The sequence below is a fragment of the Eublepharis macularius genome, chromosome 5 (genome assembly GCF_028583425.1).
Source record: "Eublepharis macularius isolate TG4126 chromosome 5, MPM_Emac_v1.0, whole genome shotgun sequence".
Lineage (NCBI taxonomy): Eukaryota > Metazoa > Chordata > Lepidosauria > Squamata > Eublepharidae > Eublepharis > Eublepharis macularius.
Genome location: NC_072794.1, coordinates 16,549,984 through 16,570,256, shown reverse-complemented (window position 1 = coordinate 16,570,256; position 20,273 = coordinate 16,549,984). Strand labels below are relative to the sequence as shown.

General features: G+C 44.8%; 1 protein-coding gene and 1 pseudogene across 1 annotated transcript in view; both read left to right on the top strand.

Moving 5' to 3' along the window:
- The window catches only part of LOC129330659 (ceramide synthase 4-like), a 323,796-nt pseudogene that overhangs the window by 10,733 nt on the left and 292,790 nt on the right, over window positions 1-20,273 (top strand).
- LOC129330660 (ceramide synthase 4-like) overlaps window positions 18,153-20,273 on the top strand; it is a 66,480-nt gene continuing 64,359 nt past the window's right edge. Inside the window, exon 1 of the mRNA XM_054980795.1 lies at window positions 18,153-18,322. Within this exon, the coding sequence (XP_054836770.1) occupies window positions 18,222-18,322 (101 nt within the window). The 5' untranslated portion in view covers window positions 18,153-18,221. The remainder of the gene's footprint in view (window positions 18,323-20,273) is intronic.

Genomic DNA, 20,273 nt, shown 5'->3' with positions numbered 1-20,273 from the left:
TTACTGGCCACACTTGTGTACTTTGTAACTTCTCCTATTGTAGGAGACTGCTTTCCATACTTGTTCTATCTTCTGCATCACTGGTAAAGTTTTTCTGGGAGGACATTTTAAACTTCTAGGACTTTGCATTACTGAATGAGAAGGGGCAGTTCTCAAAAAAGGAGTTTCAGGGGCAAATTACAACCTATTTGCCGGAGGTGTACATAATGGGGAAAATGAGACAAAATTACACACAAAACTTACTGGTTTCACTCATTAAAGCAGCTTCCAGAACTCTGAATCAAACCTGGGAAATGAGGCTGTAATGTATCCCCCCCTCTCAAAGCGTGTGTGTTTTATTTTGGTTCTTACCATGCAGAGGCTATGTAGGCAAGCTAGGCAGGCGTGGGCTGTCTGGCAGCATCTTGTTTTTCTTAACAAGAAGTCTGTCTGCACTCATCATTCAACTAGTTGGATCCAGAGGGGAGAGAATGATAGCATTAACTTCACTGGCAGGGAGCAGAATATTTGTGGCATGCATGAGTGCATTTTTTTCTTCAGCTGTTCCTGGGCAATGGCATTGGCATTGAGTGTCTCAAAGGGATCAGAGGTTTGCTTTGCAGAGAGGAAGGGAACAGCAGATGGCATAGTGCCATCAGTACCAGCGTTGCCAACGCCATCCCTTTCTGGGCACTTTTATGCACACACAATTCAAGGAAAAGCAGGCCCTGTAACAGAGCCGTTTTGCCAGTAAGCTTCCTACCACTATGTCTGCCTGCCAACAGTCACCTTCTTTGGAGACCATTGTTGTATAATTTTTCATGTGCTTGATAGGATCAAAGGGTTTTTAGACAGTGTGTTTTTTGGTTAAGAGCACATAGAGCCTCATTTCCCCAACTCCCTCCTTGAAAATAACAGTGTGCGTGCACTTTGATGTATGCAGTCCCCAAGCATTCCTTTGGGTCCGTAAACATAAAACCCTGCTCTCAAAGTCAGCAAGCCTATGGTTTAGAGGGGGGACTGTGTTCTGTGCAATTTTAGTACCACTGCATTCAAAACCAAGCTGCCCCAGAGCCTTTTTTTCATACCCCACCCCTTGAATGCATTGGCAAATGACAGCAAATATGCACGCAACCGGCCAAAATTCTTGAAAAGTAAAAAAACCAAATGGATCAGTTCCAAGCTGACACCAGCTAACCTGAAACAAACCCAGTACTGGAACAGAATAATTCTGGAACCCCTCCTTTTATGATGAACCTAGTGAGGCTTAATGGCACATGGGAAGCCTGTACTAAATGAATACAGGGCCTACAAGTCCCCGTTGGACACTGTGATTTGTTAGCAGGGGATTTGGAGGGGAAAATTACACCAATAGAGAAGTAGGGTGGTGGTGCCTGAGAGAAGGGATAAAAGGCCTCACCACAGTGGGAGGTTGTTCACTCCTAGTGAGCATTGTTGAGGAGAGGCTGCTGCTGATGGAGGGATCTCTCATCTAGAAGGGGTGAGACTATCTGAAGCCAGTCACCAGGAGAGAGCTAGGAATAGTCTAGTTAGACAAATCTTTACTTTCTCTTTAATCTACAAAGTTTTGAACACCAGTTATTACTAATAAAGCTGTTTGTAAATAAAGCTGTTTATTACTCTGCCTGGGTCCTCATGCCTCATTCAGTCACACACGACATGAAACCTACTGGGAAAAAGTGGTCAAAAGGGATCAGTTGGGTGCTCTGGGCCCTTCCAAGGAAACCTGTACCAGAGTGGTGGCAGCTTACAGAGAGATTCCCTGGTCCCCAGCCTGCTGTGACACCCCTGAAATGGATGCTTTCTTGGTGCATATTTGCTGAAGTTCAGTTCACTCACAAGTTCAAACCAATGGGCTGAATACAAACATAGGATTCTTATCTCTCTACATATGCCAACTTATGTTCTAATTAAGCAGTATGGTAACTGTGCCTTTACATCCTGATACCTTTCTTTTTTTCTCACTTCCACTTCCTGACTGGGATATAAAAGGCTTAGGGAGTTCCTATCCTATCCTATCCTATCCTATCCTATCCTATCCTATCCTATCCTATCCTATCCTATCCTTGTATCTGAAGAAGAAAGGTTTGATTTTCGAAAGCTTCCCCCCACAATATCTTATTAGAATTATTAGTCTTTAAGATGTCACTTAAATCCTGCTGCTTTTCTCAGCATACCTTTTCCAAGGGGAACTGGGCTGCTGACCTGCTATACTCTCCAGCTACCTCTCTTCTTCCTCTCATTGTACCTTTGAATGCACCCACCTCTAGACTCCTTGATCAGGTGACCTTTGCATCTTTATTTTTACTTTTGTTCCTCTCCAACAAGGCAGGATGTGTGCACACTGACCGTATTTTTATTTTATTTTATTTATGACATCTATTTTCCACCTTTATCACTGAGACTCAAGGTGGATTACTTAGTGTGAGATTAGTGCAATCAGTGGCAAGGACAAGGGCAGGCATTTCCTTACAGTGTCAAGAACATTTCCATAAACTATGCCATAGTGTAAATGAATACAGATCTATTACAGTTGTTCATACCAAAATGAACCAAGCCATTCCAGAGCTAACTTGTTCTTTTGTGCCATCTCCTATGGCTGGATTTCTGACTGTGCAAATATGAACAACAACTCCTAGCAGCTTCCCACATCACCCTGGTTCACTGTTCCTCACAGAGCCTTGCAAATTACCATTTGATGGGGAACTTCATAGCGGTGTTACTCTCTCCCAGCACAGGTCTCCGGAATTACACACTTACTAACCCTGGCTTAGTACTTGTACAGGTGGTTTCTGACCTGGCAGTACAAAGGGTGGCCTGTGTTCTGCATATGCTGTCATTACCTCTTTCAGGGTTCTGGAATCTTCTCTGCTACTTTCCCTCATGTTTTCTCTGCTCAGCTCACCAAGTTTATGGGTCTCTGGTCACTAAGGTCATGGGTCCCTTCCATGGTCTCTGCTACTATTGTCACAAACCCTAATTGTGTATATGATTTTGTGATATCATGAAACAATGTGAGTTTCTCACTTTTGCCAGTGCTCTTATATGAAATGGTTCTTATGTAAATTTTTCCCCACATACTTTTTGCTTGTGTTCTTGCTGTTGTAAAGCGTAAAGGCCATGGTTCACTTGATTCTAGAGATAATGTCCAAGAGTCTGTTCAGTCTTTCTCAGGTTGCTGCTATAATTCTTCAAATTTCTACTGCACCTGCTCCACTGCCCACCCATTGGGAGCTGTCTCTCATTCAGTGACTACCCCTGATTTGGAAGAAGCCTCTTTGAGTAAGGCTGGGTGAATCTTGCACTCTGATCAATTTGTGGCAAAAACAGCCTATACCACCCTGTCATGTCTTAAATCCTCCTCCCCATATTGACTATGTTTTCCACTCCATGAGACATGTAGCCAAAGGGGTGTATGTGTGTCCCAGCCCTGGCAAATCGTACTTGGTTTGCCCCAAGAGTTACCTTTAGTGGTGCAGTAAACACTGAGCAGCTTGCCTGATCTGCCAATGGCAAATTATAAAGATGGGCAAAGTTGCTAGACCGTCATCGAGAGGCCATTTTTGAACTTAGAAATGAATTATATTTAATAGATCCAAAGGAGTTAACTGTGTTAGTCTGTAGTAGTAAAATAGTAGAGTCCAGTAGCAACTTTAAGACTAACCAACTTTATTATAAAATAAGCTTTCAAGAGCCACAGTTCTCTTCATCAGATGCATGGAGAGTATGAAGAAACTGGCCTGATACATATAGGCGGTGAGGGGAGGGGAGAGTAGATGCAATCAGTAGCTTCTGATAATGGGATCAGTTAGCTTCTGATAATGAAATCAGTTACTTCTGATAATGAGATAACCATTCATAGTCTCTATTCAATTCAAGTCTGACTGAGTCAAATTTACATATGAATTCCAATTCAGCAGCTTCCCATTGGATTTTGTTTTTGAATGGTTTCTGTTGAACAATGATGACCTTTAAGTCCTTGATGGAATGTCCTGGTACATTGAAGTGTTCTCCCATTGGTTTCTGGATGTTGCCATTTTTAATGTCAGATTTGGTTCCATTTATTCTTTTGCGCAGAAGTTGATTGGTTTGTCCAATGTACAGAGCAGATGGACATTGTTGGCACATGAGGGCATATATCACTTTGGAGGATGAGCAGCTGTAAGAGCCAGAGATAGTGTAGTTGATGCCATTGGGTCCTGTAATTGTATTTCCTGGGTAGATATGAGGGCAGAGTTGGCACCTGGGTCTGTTGCAGGGAATGATACCTGTGTTGATGACTCTGCTAGCCAATTCATGGTTGTTAGTGAAAAGTCATTTAAAGTTGGGGGGCTGCCTGTAAGCAAGGAGAGTCTTCCACCCAGGGCTTGTGAGAGAGAGGCATTGTTTTCCAGGATGGGCTGTAGATCACTGATGATATGTTGGATGGGTTTGAGTTGGGAACTATAGGTGATCACCAGTGGTGTTCTGTTGTTAGTTCCTTTAGGTTTGTCCTGGAGCAGGCTGCTTCTGGGTACTAGTCTGGCCCTGTCAATTTGTTTCCTCACTTCATTTGGTGGGTACTGTAGCCCCCAAAATGCTTGTTGTAAATCTCTTAAGTGGGAGACATGATCAAGAGCATTGGAGCAGATACGATTGTAATGCAAGGCTTGGCTGTAGACAATCACCCGAGTGGAATGTTTAGGGTGGTAGCTGGAGGCATGTAGATATGAGTATCCATCAGGGGATTTCCAGTATAAGGTGGCAATGTCCATCTGTTCTGTACATTGGACAAACCAGCCAACCTCTGCGCAAAAGAATAAATGAACACAAATCTGACATTAAAAATGGCAACATCCAGAAACCAGTGGGAGAACACTTCAATCTACCAGGATGTTCCATCAAGGACTTAAAGGTCACCATAGTTCAACAGAAACCTTTCAAAAACAAAATCCAACTGGAAGCTGCTGTATTAGAATTCATATGTAAATTTGACTCAGTTGGATTGAATAGAGACTATGAATGGTTAACTCATTATCAGAAGTAACTGATTTCATTATCAGAAGCAAACTGATTGCATCTCCTCCCCCCTCTCCTCCCCACCTATATATATCTGGCCAGTTTCTTCATACCCTCCATGCATCTGACGAAAAGAACTGTGGTTCTTGAAAGCTTATGCTATAGTAAAGTTGGTTAGTCTTAAAGGTGCTACTGGACTCTCTACAATTTTATTTAATTATCCAAAAATCCATGTTGTATGAATCCTGCTAATTGTATATCAGTTCAGAAGGTGCCTTAAAGCATTTCCTTGCAGAAAGCTAGAAGACATGACGAACACCAAGCAACTCCTCCATTAATTGATACCTCGGTGGGATCTCTAGCAGTCCACAGATTCTGAGCACATTTCACGAGAACGGTGATGTGGCAAGTTCTAAATGCACTGGGCATCTGGCACAAATGGCACACTCCTGACCACGCCAAAGTCATAATGAGCAGTGGAAAGAAGCAGGGTTATGGTTAGGGTTGTACACACACAGCTGCAGGACTGTTAAGTGCCAATCCCTCATAGACACAGAGTGCTTTGAGTGACAAGCTACACCATGTAATCTGTTTTAAAAACATGAGCTGGAAAGAAGAGGGTCCTATCTGAGAGGAATCTAGTGTGAAGATGTTAGGAGACAGATTCCTAACTGCAAGCAGTTTTAACATGGACAGGAGAACAGGGGAAAGTTGGCAAGGAGGTTTGGAAAGCAGTTGCAGACTCCCATTTGGGCCAAAGAAAGGAAATAGATCTTCTAAGGAGAGAAGACTTTCCCTACCCAGTCAAACAGGGGGTAGCTCTAGAGAGAAGAGTGACCTCTGGTCGTGTAGTTGAAAACTGTCCTTTGGAGACCTTAAGATGCAGTTAAAAACTGAAGAAAAGCACTGGTATTAGAAGAGAAGGGGATTGGGGTGCTTGAAAGTGAGTACCAGCTTTCTTAAACCCAAAGGAGAAAGACAATACTAAAAGGAAGTGTACCTGAATGTTTAGGGAAAACACAGGAACAAAAGCCTCTAAATCTGAAAAGTTATCGTTGTAGAATATAGGAACTTAAGACTGTGCATGTACTAATTTTACCTCAGAAATTTTCAACCCCTGATTTCATCTGACCTTTCCCATTTGAAATGAAATAAAACAGTTATTTTTGAATGTTAAAAAACACCTCTCGTGACATTTCTGCTGTTTAAGGACTGAGATGAAAGGAGGAGGAGGAGGGAATGCCCTACCTCCACCCCAAAAAAGGTACTGGACTCATACTCCCCTGTAAACTCCTCCTCCCGCTCATATGTTAGTATTTCACCACCTGTGCTCCCTGCTCATGCACTGCCAGGGATTTGGGTAATGTATAGAAGCACACTACCAAAAAACCCAGTGAAAGGTTAATAAATCAAAAGTCAATAAACATGTCATATGAAATTTACTGAGTAATCAAAATGCAAAAAACCTCATAATAATCCACACAGTGTTAATAGGGGAACAATATAAAATCAACAACATGATTATTCCAGACTTCAAACTGAAGAAACAAGAATAAACAAGGAGGACGTGAAGTTGTGGAGGCTGCCCTTTACCAGAGGCCATCTCAGCAGCCCTCCGCTCCTTTCCTCCTTAACCTTTTAGATATCATCTTGGAGCGCAATTATTTTAAATTTAATAATTTAAATATTTAAATAATTTAAATAATTAAAATTTTAAATTAAATAATTTAAAATTTAACAACCAATACTATTATCAGGTGAGAGGAGTAGCCATGGGCTGTGCTGCAGCCCCGAGTATCGCCAACCTCTTTATGGCACGCCTCGAGACAGAGCATATTCTAAATACAGATTCCAACCCCGCATCAGATCAGATTATCTTTTACAGAAGATTTATAGATTGTCAGGTCCAGTGTATATCTAAACTGTACTGACTCCATTTTCTAATGCTTCTAGTGTTTGAGTGTTCTCTTCCCAGGTGCACCAGTTCCCATGCAGCGTTCCCACCGGAGGAGACTGTTTTGTCTAACACCGTTCCTCCAAGCATTGGCCTTGAAGGAGAGCAGCTTCCCAGGACTGAGAGATGCTGTTTTGAGAACTGTGGGGGGAGGCTGATCCAGATGGGTATTGTTACTCTGTATCTTATGCTTGCTCTTCATTGGTAACAATGATCATGTACCATCCTGATTCTCCTATTCAGGACAGTGGACTATAATGGACCTTTTCTGCAGTAAAGTTTCCTTTTCCAAACAATGGACTTGTGTTTGCTTCTAAAGGGAACCCTGTAGTGAGTGCCTTATTTAGCCACAGTCTGACATTTTGTTACCAATCATGTCTGAGTCGGGCCCAACGGAATCCAAGGTTGTCCCGGACAGGGATCCTTTGTTTGATCCGTATGCGTCTCCCGACAATCAACCTGTGCAACCCGTGCAAGCCCAAGACTCCCAGGAGCTGGGAGCAGCCGGGAACGGAACCGGAGCCTCCACTTCCACCCCGCCTCTCATCGATCTCAGTACTCGGGACGAGACCAAAGCTGACCTCGGGGCAAGGCCAAAAGCGACTGCTCTCCCTTTGATTTCGGTACCCACCCCGTCGGAGTGGGGAGCCAGACCCCGAGAAACCAGAGAGCGTCGGGCAGGTGGACTCCATCCACTAGTTTCGATGGAAGGGCGCCGAAGCCTAGGAACCGTCCCGGAGCTAGACAGCAGCCAACCATGGAGATATTGGAACAGGACATCCGAGCAGGCGGAGGGGGACACGTCTCGCCGCGGCGCCCTGAGTTGGGATTACTCCGAACTTGTTTCATGGAAAGAGCCAACGGAGGTCCCTGAACAAAGTTGGGAGCAGATACAAGGTCGCACCTATGCGGTGGATACCAGCATCTCGGCCGTGACGGGTATGGCCAAGGGAATCCTAGCTGCGAGATCGAGAGTCGTCCAAGGGGACCCTCCTCCTTGGGGCCCCTTGTCCCCGGTGAGTGCAACGAATGAAGCCTCAATAAGCGAGCAACCGGGGGCAAGTCGAATGCAACAGTTAGAAGCTAAACTGATGGATATGGAAGAAAGTTTGGCTCATGCCATCCATTTAATTTCGGCAATGGGAGCCGGGGAAAGACTGTCCCCTGAAGAGATGGCGATACAGATAGCTACCCTTCAAAGTGTTATCTCCTATCCGATGGAGGATGTCCAGCAGCGGCCGTCACCTACCGGCGAGGGGGACACCCATTCGGGCGAAGCGGGAGAGCAACCCAAGGAACTTCCAGCACAGCAGGAAATTCCACCGAGCAAGGAAGACCCGGTTGAACCACCCGGAGAGACCCCCACCGAACTTCCCAACCAGACAGGGGTTGCGCCGCCAGACGAAACTCCCGTTGAGAGGCCTACGGAAGGGGAAGAAAAGCCCAGTGATACACCGGTGAGACCCCCTCTTACTTCTACTATAACGGTCCGGCCGGACCAAGCGGGAGCACACGCGGCTCCATCCGAAGAGGGAGCCCCTCGTCAACCGCGAGACCTTGTCCCCGTCGGGCAACCTACGGGGGACGGTCCAACAGCGCCAAGAGGCCAGCCGCTGCTTCCCAGATTAACAACACCCGGAGGGGCAAGCCCGCGCGGCCTTCCACCTGTTCAACCCTCGCCGCTGCGGCCCCTCTCACCTCGACCGCAGCTCATACTGTCGCAGCAGCCCCAGGACCAGCCAGTTTTACCACCCCCGAACCAACCGGGACGGCCTGCACCATTACGACACCTTCAACCCCCTCCTCAGCGGCCGATCTCCACTCAAACACTCCAACCTCCTCCACCTCGACAACTGCCACCAACGCCTCCCGTGTTACCGGCCAGACCGAGACTGCCGCCTCCTGCTCGCCTGCCACGGCAACCTCCGCCCGCACAACCAGCCCAACCCCAGCCGGCACTGCCGGTTCAACCGCCACCCGTACAGCCGGCACCGTTGCCCCGACCGAGACTCCAGTTACCTCCTCCTGTGCCTCAGGCGCAACTAAGACTGCCGATGGACTTTTACCCAGCGCCTGCTCCGAGACAGGAAATCCCGATGGGCTGGGTGAAGCTGGAAGCCACCTTCGATGGGGATCCATCTAAATTGGGATTTTTCTTAGTCCAAGTGGTACAGTTTTTCAACCGGTGGGGGCACCTCTTCGGCAGTGAGGCCAGTCAAATCGAACATCTTGGATCTCGTTTACAGGGCAAAGCAGCAGACTGGTATGTAGGACTATACAATGTCGGGGCCCCAGAACTCGATACTCTTCAGGGGTTAGTAGATGCCATCCGAGCGCAATATGAAGACCCCTTAGAAGAAACCCGGGCCCGAACAGAATTGCAAGCCATCAAACAAGGCAGCATGTCAGCAAGAGACTATGTCACAAAATTCCGGCAATTAGCAGCCAAGTGCCCTAGGTGTGAGGAGTCCACCAAGATTATCCTGTTCAAACAAGGCCTTAACCCGAGACTTTTGGACAGAGCCCTCATGCAAGACAATCCCCCCACATTGTTAGGGTGGATCCAACTTGTTTGCGAAGTAGAAAATCGCATTTTGGAAGTCCGTTTGGTTGAACAACAACAACAAACGGGACAAAGAAGAGCATTGACCTTACAGAGGGGAACACGGGGAGCTAGCTACGCCACCCGTGGAGCGAGAGATGCTAGATGGCAACAAGGGCTGTGTTTGCATTGCGGACAGGCTGGCCACTTTGCAGCGCAATGCCCTTACCGGCCTGTGCAAAGACCTCCGCTCCAATTGCGGCGTCCAACCCTTGCTCCATTTCCTACGCTCCAACGCCCGACTCCAGCACCACGAGCAAATAGAGGCCGCGGCGCTTCCCAAAGGCCAGCCTCGGAGAGAGGGCTGGAAGCGGAAGAAGTCATGGAATATGATCCCGCTTCCCCAACCGCAGAAGCTAATCCAGAAAGTCCCCAGTCGGGAAACGAAATGGATCTGTCGTGAAAGGACCCAAGCGACAGATCCGCCCTAAGCCCGTCCCTGCACGGAACCGGCCGCCTGGGTCCATCTTATTCATGCCAGTGACTCTAATCAACCCAGAGAGGAAGATGCATATTCGGGTGCAAGCTCTTATTGACTCGGGCTGCTCAAGAGACATCATTGCCCCTGCTCTAGTCAATGGACTAGTCCTACCAACTCGGGATCTACAAAATCCAGTAATCTTTGAGCAAATGGATGGTACCAACATGAATCCTGTAACAACTGAAACCATCCCAGTGATCACAGGCATGGGACAACATTGGGAAAAGAGGTCCTTTGTCATCAGCTCGACTGCCAAGTACCCGTTAATTCTAGGCAGCAAATGGCTATGTGATCACAATCCCTACATAGACTGGGCACAAGGATGTATTACCTTCAGTCATACCAACTGCAAAAATCACCGTTGGAATCAAAACTGGGGCGAAGATCCAACTCATAAAGAAAAGGCCCTCCTCACCCAAGAAGAAGTCAACCAAATACCCGAACCGTACTGGCCTTTTCTAAATGCTTTCTCTGAAGAGGAAGCAGATACTCTACCCCCGCACCGACGAACGGACTGTGCGGTAGAAATTTTACCCGGAGCCTCACTACCCAAAGGACGACTTTATCCCATGAGTCTCCATGAACGCGAAGAGCTCCGGAAATTCATCGACACCAACCTCCAACGAGGGTTCATCCGCCCAGCCGCTAGCCCCCACGCCGCCCCAGTCCTCTTCGTGAAAAAAAAGGATGGGGGACTTCGACTGTGCACAGATTTCCGAGGCTTGAATGCAGTGTCCACCAACAACGCCTATCCTATACCGCTCATCCGAGACCTTCTCAACGTCGTGGCCCAAGGTAAGATCTTTACGAAATTAGATCTAAAAGATGCTTACTTCCACGTTCGTATCAAGGCAGGGGATGAGTGGAAAACCGCTTTCAATACGCCCCTCGGACAATATGAATACTTAGTTATGCCTTTTGGTTTGACGGGAGCCCCGTCCGTATTCATGTCCATGATAAACGAGGTTCTACACGAATTTCTGTACAAAGGGGTGGTAGTGTACCTTGATGATGTGTTAATTTACTCGAACACCGAGGAAGAACATATTCAAACGGTACAAAAAGTTTTAGCCACCCTGATGAAGAATAAACTGCCCATCAAACTGTCCAAATGTGAATTCCATAAAACCGAACTCACTTACCTCGGCTACTGTATCTCCCAAGAAGGTCTGAAAATGGATCCAGCCAAAATACAGGCGATCCAGGATTGGCAGAAACCCACCACCCGTAAAGAACTACAATCCTTCCTGGGGTTTGCCAACTTCTATAGAGACTTCATAGCAAATTTCGCCCAAATCACGCTCCCTTTAACAGACTTGCTGAAAACCAAAGATAAAGGGGACCAAGCTAAAAAACCCTCTACCAAACTGCAATGGACCCCCGATTGCCAAACGGCCTTCGATTGTCTAAAAAAGCAATTTGTAACAGAACCCATCCTCTCCCACCCCAACGAACACTCCCCTTTCATAGTACAGGTTGACGCCAGCGATGCGGCGATAGGGGGGGTTTTACTGCAGAAGGGGGAGGATGGTAGGCTGCGGCCGTGTGCTTTCTTGTCTAGAAAATTTTCGGAGGTGGAAAGAAATTGGAATGTGTGGGAGAAGGAGGCCTTTGCAGTAAAAGCGGCCCTTACTAACTGGAGACATTGGCTGGAGGGGGCGCGATACCCTTTCGAGGTCTGGACGGATCATAAAAATCTGGAGGCCCTCCGAAGCCCACGCAGACTGAATGCCAAGCAATTGCGATGGGCGGAATTCTTTTCCAAATTCAACTTCACTCTAAATTATCTCCCGGGCAAAACTAACTTTTTGGCAGACGCCCTATCACGCATGCCCCAACATAAGAGCAAACGGGAGGAGACTGTCGACACTGTCTTCTCGCCCACGCAACTTGGGGGCGTGGTGACTACTCGCAGCCATGCCAAGCAGCCCCTCCCGGCCAACCAAGAGTGGAAATCGAAACTCAAAACTGAGGTAGAGAAGGAGGGGGATAGGGCTCCGCGAAGCAAACTGACCCAATCCCCACAAGGGGATTGGTTAGCCGGGAGCAAATTTTATGTCCCAGACAGCCTCCGACTGGAAGTTTTGCAGCGCTGTCATGATGCTCCCACTGCTGGACATTATGGGTATCTGAAAACTTTGCACCTCATCCAAAGACAATTCTGGTGGCCGGGCATGCGCAAAGACATTTCCCAATACGTTAGTTCCTGTCCTATTTGCCTCAGCGCCAAAACCAGAAAAGGGAAGCCTCCGGGTCTCCTGCAACCATTGGAAACGCCAAACAGACCCTGGGAAATAATATCTATGGACTTTATCACTGATCTACCTATCTCGAAAGGACATAATTGCATTTTAGTGGTGGTAGATCTGTTCTCCAAACAAGCTCATTTTATCCCCTGTACTGCTATACCCTCCGCTCGAAAACTAGCAGACTTGTTTCTAAAACACATCGTAAAATTACATTCTTTTCCGTCCAAGGTGATTTCGGATCGCGGCGGACAGTTCGTTGCCAACTTCTGGCGGGAGCTTTTGAAAATGTTGAATATTGAACAAGGCCTCAGTTCAAGCCACCACCCACAAACCGACGGGCAATCCGAAAAAACAAACCAAATATTAGAACAGTTTCTTCGTTGCTACATTAATTTTCAACAAGATAATTGGGTGGACCTTCTCCCTCTGGCCGAGTTCTCATATAACAACAGTGTACACGCTTCAACGGGGGAGGCCCCCTTCAAAATTGTCTACGGAACTCACTTCAATCCCTTCCCGTTGGATGCCCCCCCTCTCCATTCCTCTAAATTGCCAGATGTATCTTCGTGGTGGGGGGAGGCGGCGCAGCAATGGACTCTTATTAAGAAGCACCTTGACAAAGCCAAACTGGATTACAAAAAATACGCAGACCGCCATCGTGCGGCCGAATGGGAATTACAACCCGGTGATCATGTGTATATTTCCACAAAAAATCTAAAACTTGCTCAGACCAGCCGCAAACTCGCTCTGAAATTCCTGGGACCTTTTCCTGTGCGCAAGATAATAAATAAAGTGACTGTTGCTGTAACTTTGCCCAAGAACCTGCGCCATGTGCATGACACGTTCCATGTCAGTCTTCTAAAGAAAGCTCCCACCGACAACAAATGGCACGTCAAAGCTCCACCCATTCCAACTTTAATTGACGACCAAATACACTATGAGGTACAGCAAATCTTGGACTCTAAACTCAAACGAAATCAGCTTTTTTACCTCATTAGATGGAAGGACTTTGATTCTGGTTACGATGAATGGGTGCACTCTGCACATGTTCATGCTCCTAGACTAACCAAAGCTTTTCATACTCGCTACCCATATAAGCCAGGGGGGGATCTGTTTTAAGGGGGGCAGAATGTCAGGTCCAGTGTATATCTAAACTGTACTGACTCCATTTTCTAATGCTTCTAGTGTTTGAGTGTTCTCTTCCCAGGTGCACCAGTTCCCATGCAGCGTTCCCACCGGAGGAGACTGTTTTGTCTAACACCGTTCCTCCAAGCATTGGCCTTGAAGGAGAGCAGCTTCCCAGGACTGAGAGATGCTGTTTTGAGAACTGTGGGGGGAGGCTGATCCAGATGGGTATTGTTACTCTGTATCTTATGCTTGCTCTTCATTGGTAACAATGATCATGTACCATCCTGATTCTCCTATTCAGGACAGTGGACTATAATGGACCTTTTCTGCAGTAAAGTTTCCTTTTCCAAACAATGGACTTGTGTTTGCTTCTAAAGGGAACCCTGTAGTGAGTGCCTTATTTAGCCACAGTCTGACAATAGATGATATTCTAATTATTCTGAAGCGGGGGGCATCAGCAGCACCCCTAGCGACTTGGTTAAACACCTTAGATCCCAATATTAGCTTCACTTGGCAAGGCAGTTTCCATCACATTAATTTCTTGGATGTGATCATTTATAAACGGACTGTAAAATCTTTAGGGGTTCACCCCTTTAAGAAATTAACAGCTTGAAATTCATACCTTCATTATTCTTCCTTCCATCCGCCCCACCTCCAGAATAATATTCTGGCAGGCCAGTATCTTAGGATCAAACGGAATTCCACAGAACCGAGAGATTATAAAATAGGAAGTAGGGCTCTGGACATATCCTTCCTACAGAGAGGATATCCACGCTTAATATTGTATAAGGCTAAAAATAAGGTGTCTTTATATAGCTGCCACCAACTGTTGACACCTAGTAACAGGGAATCGGACCGGCATATTAGTTGGGCATTGGACTACACTCACCTGGCCCCGGCAATTATAAAAATCATTTGGCGACACTGGCATATAGTTTCTGGCATAAGCGGTTGTGAAACCGCACCCTGGATTGGCTATCGGAGAACGAAAAACCTGAGAGACCATTTAGTCCACTCAGAATTCAGACAGGAGACCCCTGTTAAAGCTTCTCCTGTTGGACATTTTGCCTGTGGTGACTGTAACATCTGCCAGTATATGGTTAAATTGCAGGACATTGTAGCCCTGGATAGAAAATGCCCCCTTTTTGCTAGCTCCTTCTCTACCTGTAGAACTGCCAATGTCATTTATATCATTCAATGCAACTGTCCTCTATCCTATGTAGGGAGTACCAGCAGACCCTTGAAGGTGAGGATACAAGAGCATTTCTCACATATCAGAAATAAGTTCAGGGAAGCCCCACTAGTAGATCATTTTTTGCAACATAATCATCGGTTTAGTGATTTGAGAATCTCGGTCCTTGGGACGGTAGACACCTCAGGACGGATGGATGGGGATCAGGCACTCCTTAGACAGGAAGCTTTTTGGATCTTCCGTTTGAATAGCCTTGACCCACATGGGTTGAATCATGAATTGGATCTGTCTTGCTATATTTAGCCCTATGATATTTGAGGTATGGCTATGCTGCCACCTGCTGTTAACTTATTTATATATGTATACCTTTAATCTTTGGATATGTTGTATCTCTTTAATTGCTGTGAATTCCTGCATGTAACGATGGCTCTTGCATGTATATTAACTGTGTAATTGGCAATTAGTTCTCAAACGACATTGTTCGCTTATTACTGCTTGGGTCATGTAATGGGAGTGTATTACGTGGTGAAATAGTAAGTTGTATTTAATTCAAATTGTTGTTGTTACCAAATATGTTTATGAATTTGTTATGATTATATATAAATATCTTTTACAGTCCAGTTAGACTATTCGCCTGATGAAGTGACCAACGAAACGGGTACTGGTAAATCTGCTGGCTGAAACCCGTAGCAGAGGAGGATACCTAGCTATTTTCTGGCTGTGGAGGAACTCTGTCATTCAATAAACTTGTTTGTTTATTGTGTCTCCTGGAATTTATTATCACCACTTGGACATTGTGTAGTAGTGTGTTACTGACCCTGCCATTGTGCAAATAATGTGTTTATTGACCCTGTCATTGTGCATATGATAAACTTGTTTATCCTTGTTTCTTCACTTTGAAGTTTGGAATAATCACGTTGTTAACTTTATATTGTTCCCCTATTAACACTTTGTGGATTATTATGAGGTTTTTTGCATTTTGATTACTCAGTAAATTTCATATGACATGTTTATTGACTTTTGATTTATTAACCTTTCACTGGGTTTTTTGGTAGTGTGCTTCTATTGTCTGGACTCAGTGAGCCCATTCTGTATTTCATTTGGGTAGTATAGGCAATTGTGAGTATGGATGGTGGGAGGATTTGAGACCTGGTAGATGAAGGACACAAGAAAATAGGAGAGAAGGAAGGGAGGGGGAAGAGTAAAACTACAATCAAAACTCAAACTTAATCAAATTGGGATCGCCCTTGATGATTTAGTTTTGGCTAACGAATCTTACATCTTTGAATCGATCAAGCAACAATTTATAGATATTGAACAGCAAAATCTGTGTCCAGCTCAACCTAGTATTTGTTCATCTGCCATGCTTGGCCTTGTTAGTTTTCCAGGTTGGATGGCTTATTATCTTCATGCTCTTGATAGTCCCTCACAGCGTAGAGCCTTCTTATTGGCCAAGGTTAATGCATTCCCAGGATGCTTTCTGGCAGGTATCTCCAGATCCTGAGGCAAGAGCGTCTATATCAATGTGGTCTTAATTCCTTAGACACAATTGACCATATAATTTTAGATTGCCCCTTTTATGAGTCTGCTTGGGAACGTTTGCTTTCCAATTTATTACATTCTGAGTAATAACCTTAAATGAAACTTTCTTCTAAATGATTCGGTTTCTGAAATTACTGAAGTAGTTGCTAAATTTCTTGTGGAAGTTCTTAAACTTAATTTTAATTAGTAGTCTGTATGGTTTTTTATCGTTGATAGTTTTTTATATGTTATGGATTGGATACCTTATCAATCTTGTGATTCTTGTTATGCCAATAAAGGTATATGAGAAGGAGGAGGAGGGGGAAGGCATAACAGTAAGCAGAGGTGAGGAGTTGGCCATGGAAAAACTCTGCCCAGGGCCTCACCAAATGTGGAACCGTAACTAAGTGTATTCATTCCAAAATAAGTCTTTGAAATTCTTTTAGTTCAATTCAGTTCTACTGGAATTCAACTGGAATTCAGTGGAAACAGAAAGCACATCTTGTGTGATGGTTATTTTCTTTCTGGTTTTGAATGGTTTTTGTAAGCCATGTTGGGGAGCTATGCAAGAAGAGATGCAAAGCTAGTTATACGTAGCTGTTAACACTGTTGAACCAGGTCTTGAGATCGCTTCCCAAGACAGCCATGAAACCCAACAGTTGACCTTAGGCCAGTCACTTGCTTGGATCCCATGGAGAGCACAACTTTCTTGTCCTCCCCGACCCCCATGGCAGCCCAGAAGGCCTTCAACATGCTGATTCTGAGGGAGAGGTGACTACCATGAACAGCATTTCAGGCAGCATCTTGGATTGTGTTGGGAAGCAAGGAAGTCACACTTCATGTACAGAAATCTTTCTACTCAAGGAAATCATCTCACTCTCTCTTAACCTAGCCTATCTTTCAGGCTTCTTGTGAGGACAAAATGGAGAACCATGTACAGCTGAAGTCATGGCAGGATCAGAATGTATAAATGTGTCTGTAATGATTTTAAGCATGTGTGTGTTTCTTTAAATGCTTAGTGTGTTGCTGAAGAAGAATGGGGGAAGAAAGAGAGGGATAAGTGAGTGAGGTGACGGATTGATGACTGAGGGCCAAACTACAAGTGACAAATGACACTTGAACGGCAAGTGTATTCCTCCCTGTTCATTTGCTCTCTACTTGCTCTCCATTCAATCCACTTGCCATTCAAGTGTCATTCATCACTTGTAGCTTGGCCCTCAGAGTATAGGCAGAGTTGAAAAGTGTGATCAGAGCGAAATCTGATTGGACTGTGGCAGTGTTCTAGAGGTAGAGTGAACTGTGTGTGTTTCTGAAAGAAAACATTCAGTCTGGGCAAAGCAAGTAACCTGTGTGGAATCCGGAAAGGATTCTCATTCTAGTTCAGTCAGGCAATCTATGTGAAGCTTGAACTGTGTGTTCCTGAGAGAAAATATTCATTCTGTCTAAAGCAGGAAAACTGTGTGTGTGCCTGAGAGAGAAAGTCTATGTATATCTGAGTGACAGCTTAATCTATCTAAAGTAGGCAAGCTGTGTGGAAAAGCCTGAAAGAATCTACATCTGGTGAAATTCATTCTCTTAAAGAAGATTTGTGTGGAAAATTACTTTGACTGAGACTATGTAAAGAAACTTTAAGAAACAGATAACTTTAAGAACAGATAACTATTTTTGAAAGCATCAAGCTTAAGAAAGAGTGTGTAACAAAACACTATTATTATCTAATAAAAAAAGTTTATTTGGGCTTTTTTGTTCACCCTTTATTCACCCCAGAGTATATGTGATTTCTATATATCCCATTCTTATGCCCAGGGCCACTTAGTCCCATGAAGGAGCCTAACGTTTGGGCCCAGTATTCAGGGGGGAAATTTAATTAATTAATTTGGAATTTAATTCCTGGTGGCAGCGTTATCTACTCAGAGGGTATAAGAACAAGAGGGGTTAAGGAAAAATCTAACTACAGAGTGGTTTGCAGAGTGGTTGAGTGATACTATTTCTTACGGTTTCTTCCTTTCTTCCCTTCCTACAGGATGCTGCTGCCCTTGATTGAGTGGTTTTGGAAAGATGAATTTTGGCTTCCTCCAGGATTCACCTGGGAGGACATGAAAGGGACTGAAGAGATCCACTACCCTGAGCCTCGTTACCTTCTCCTCAGCATCCCTTTTATACTCTTCCTTACCGGTCTGCGGTTCTTCATTGAAAGGCAAGTGATATCCTGTTGTCAGCGCTGCAATGCAAGTAAAAATTCCTTGCTCAGAAACCTCATACCAAAGGGCCTCCTGTCAGACGGCTTATCTAGCTGTCTTGACAGGCAGCTGTTCAAATGGGAAACAGAGTACCAAGCTGACCTCTCTAGTTTTGCTCTAATGTCTTGCTTCTAGGGTGGTATTGTGTTACAGTCAGGGCTTTTTTTCTGGGAAAAGAGGTGGTAGAACTCAGTGCCCAATCTCAACTCCCCTCTGTCTGGAGACCAGGGGGCGGGGCCACCAGCCATGTGACCATTTTCAAGAGGTTCCAGAACTCCGTTCCCCCGCGTTCCTGCTGAAAAAAAGCCCTGGTTACAGTGTTGTCTGGGTCTGGTGCCAGCCCCCAAGCCAGACTCGGCACAGACAATTTAGCAGACATAAACCTAGGCATCGAGCCCTCACAAGGCCATATTCACCTGGGGGAACGGGCAAGCATCCAGTGGAGGCAGAAAGCAGAAGAGGAAGGGGTAGTCTTGCCAAGAAAGCCTGGGATGTGCCAGGCACCCCACAGTCAGGCAAGGAATGATGCTGTGCCAAGAAATGCCATCAGAAGAGGGCACTGTGTTGCCGAGGGTCAACAGTTGTTTTAGATTTGATGACAATAAAGAAACAATTGTTGAAAGAAAAGGGATTTATGAAAGTAATCTAGAGAAGTTTACAAAAATAAACAAGTACAGGACAAAGAGTATGCTTATGCTCCTGGACTGCTGTTGGGAACCCTGGGAAACAACAGCGGGGGAACCCATGGGTTCTGGTCAGTTGCACAGCACTGCCCTGCAGTTCAGCTTGAGCCGAGGTTCTGCTATGTAGGGGTTCTCTGCACTGCAGCTGCGCACTTGTCTTCCCCTGGCTGGCCTTGGAAAAAAGAGTGGCATATTCAAGGCCAATAAATAAGTAGTACATGGCAAACATCCTTTTTTTAAAAATAGAATTTTATTTAAAAGAAAAAGTGTAGTAAAGTAAATGCGTATTAAAGAGATTATAGAGATTCTAAATTAGACATTAAAGTTGAAGCTTATACAATCTTATACAAACAATAAATATATAAGCAATACATCTGTAATAGTTTTGGGAGTTAAACAGACCATACACTTAAGCTTCATTGATCTAATAAAGAAGAACATTGCATATTTGATTTCCCTTAGCCTGAACACACAACATTTCTCCTTCCCTCCCCTCCCTCCCTCTGAGCTTCTATATCAATTAATTATGCCTAAATAATCAAAAAGATCCTTCCATTTTTTCCAGAACTCATTTAACTGTCTATTCTGTAAATAGGTAGTCAATTTAGCCATTGAAGTGTATTCCTGAATCTTATCTCTCCACTCTAGAAGTCCTGGACAGGCATCAGTTTTGCATTTTGCTGCAAATACTACTCTCGCTGCCATCACGATATATCAGAAAATGTCTCCTACATGACAAACATCCTAAATGCCCCCCCCCCCACTAGATTAGCATGGTTTACTTCATAAACATACAGTAGCAGGACATTGTGATCCCATTCGGTGGACAGTAAATTGAAAAACATGTTTTTAAGAAAACCTCTTACATTGCCTAAACAGCATATTCAGGTCTGGAAACATGAGCAGCCGCTAATGCTTTTTTTTCTTTCCTTTTTTTAATTTGAAAAAAAGACAACAAGCAATGCATAAAGAAAGATAAATAGGGTATATAACGGCACATTTAAGCTACTTAAACTTAATAACATACTTTTAGGATTCAGCACAAAGAGAAAGTTTAATATCTGTTGCATCTCTTCATGAATTTTTATCCAATATTTTCTCGCCTTCTTACATGTCCGCTGCATATTATAGAACATTGCATCAGTACATTGACATTTCCAACACCTTCAACTGTAGTTCTTATTGGTTCTTATCATGTCCTTGGGTGTGATATATCATCTAAAAA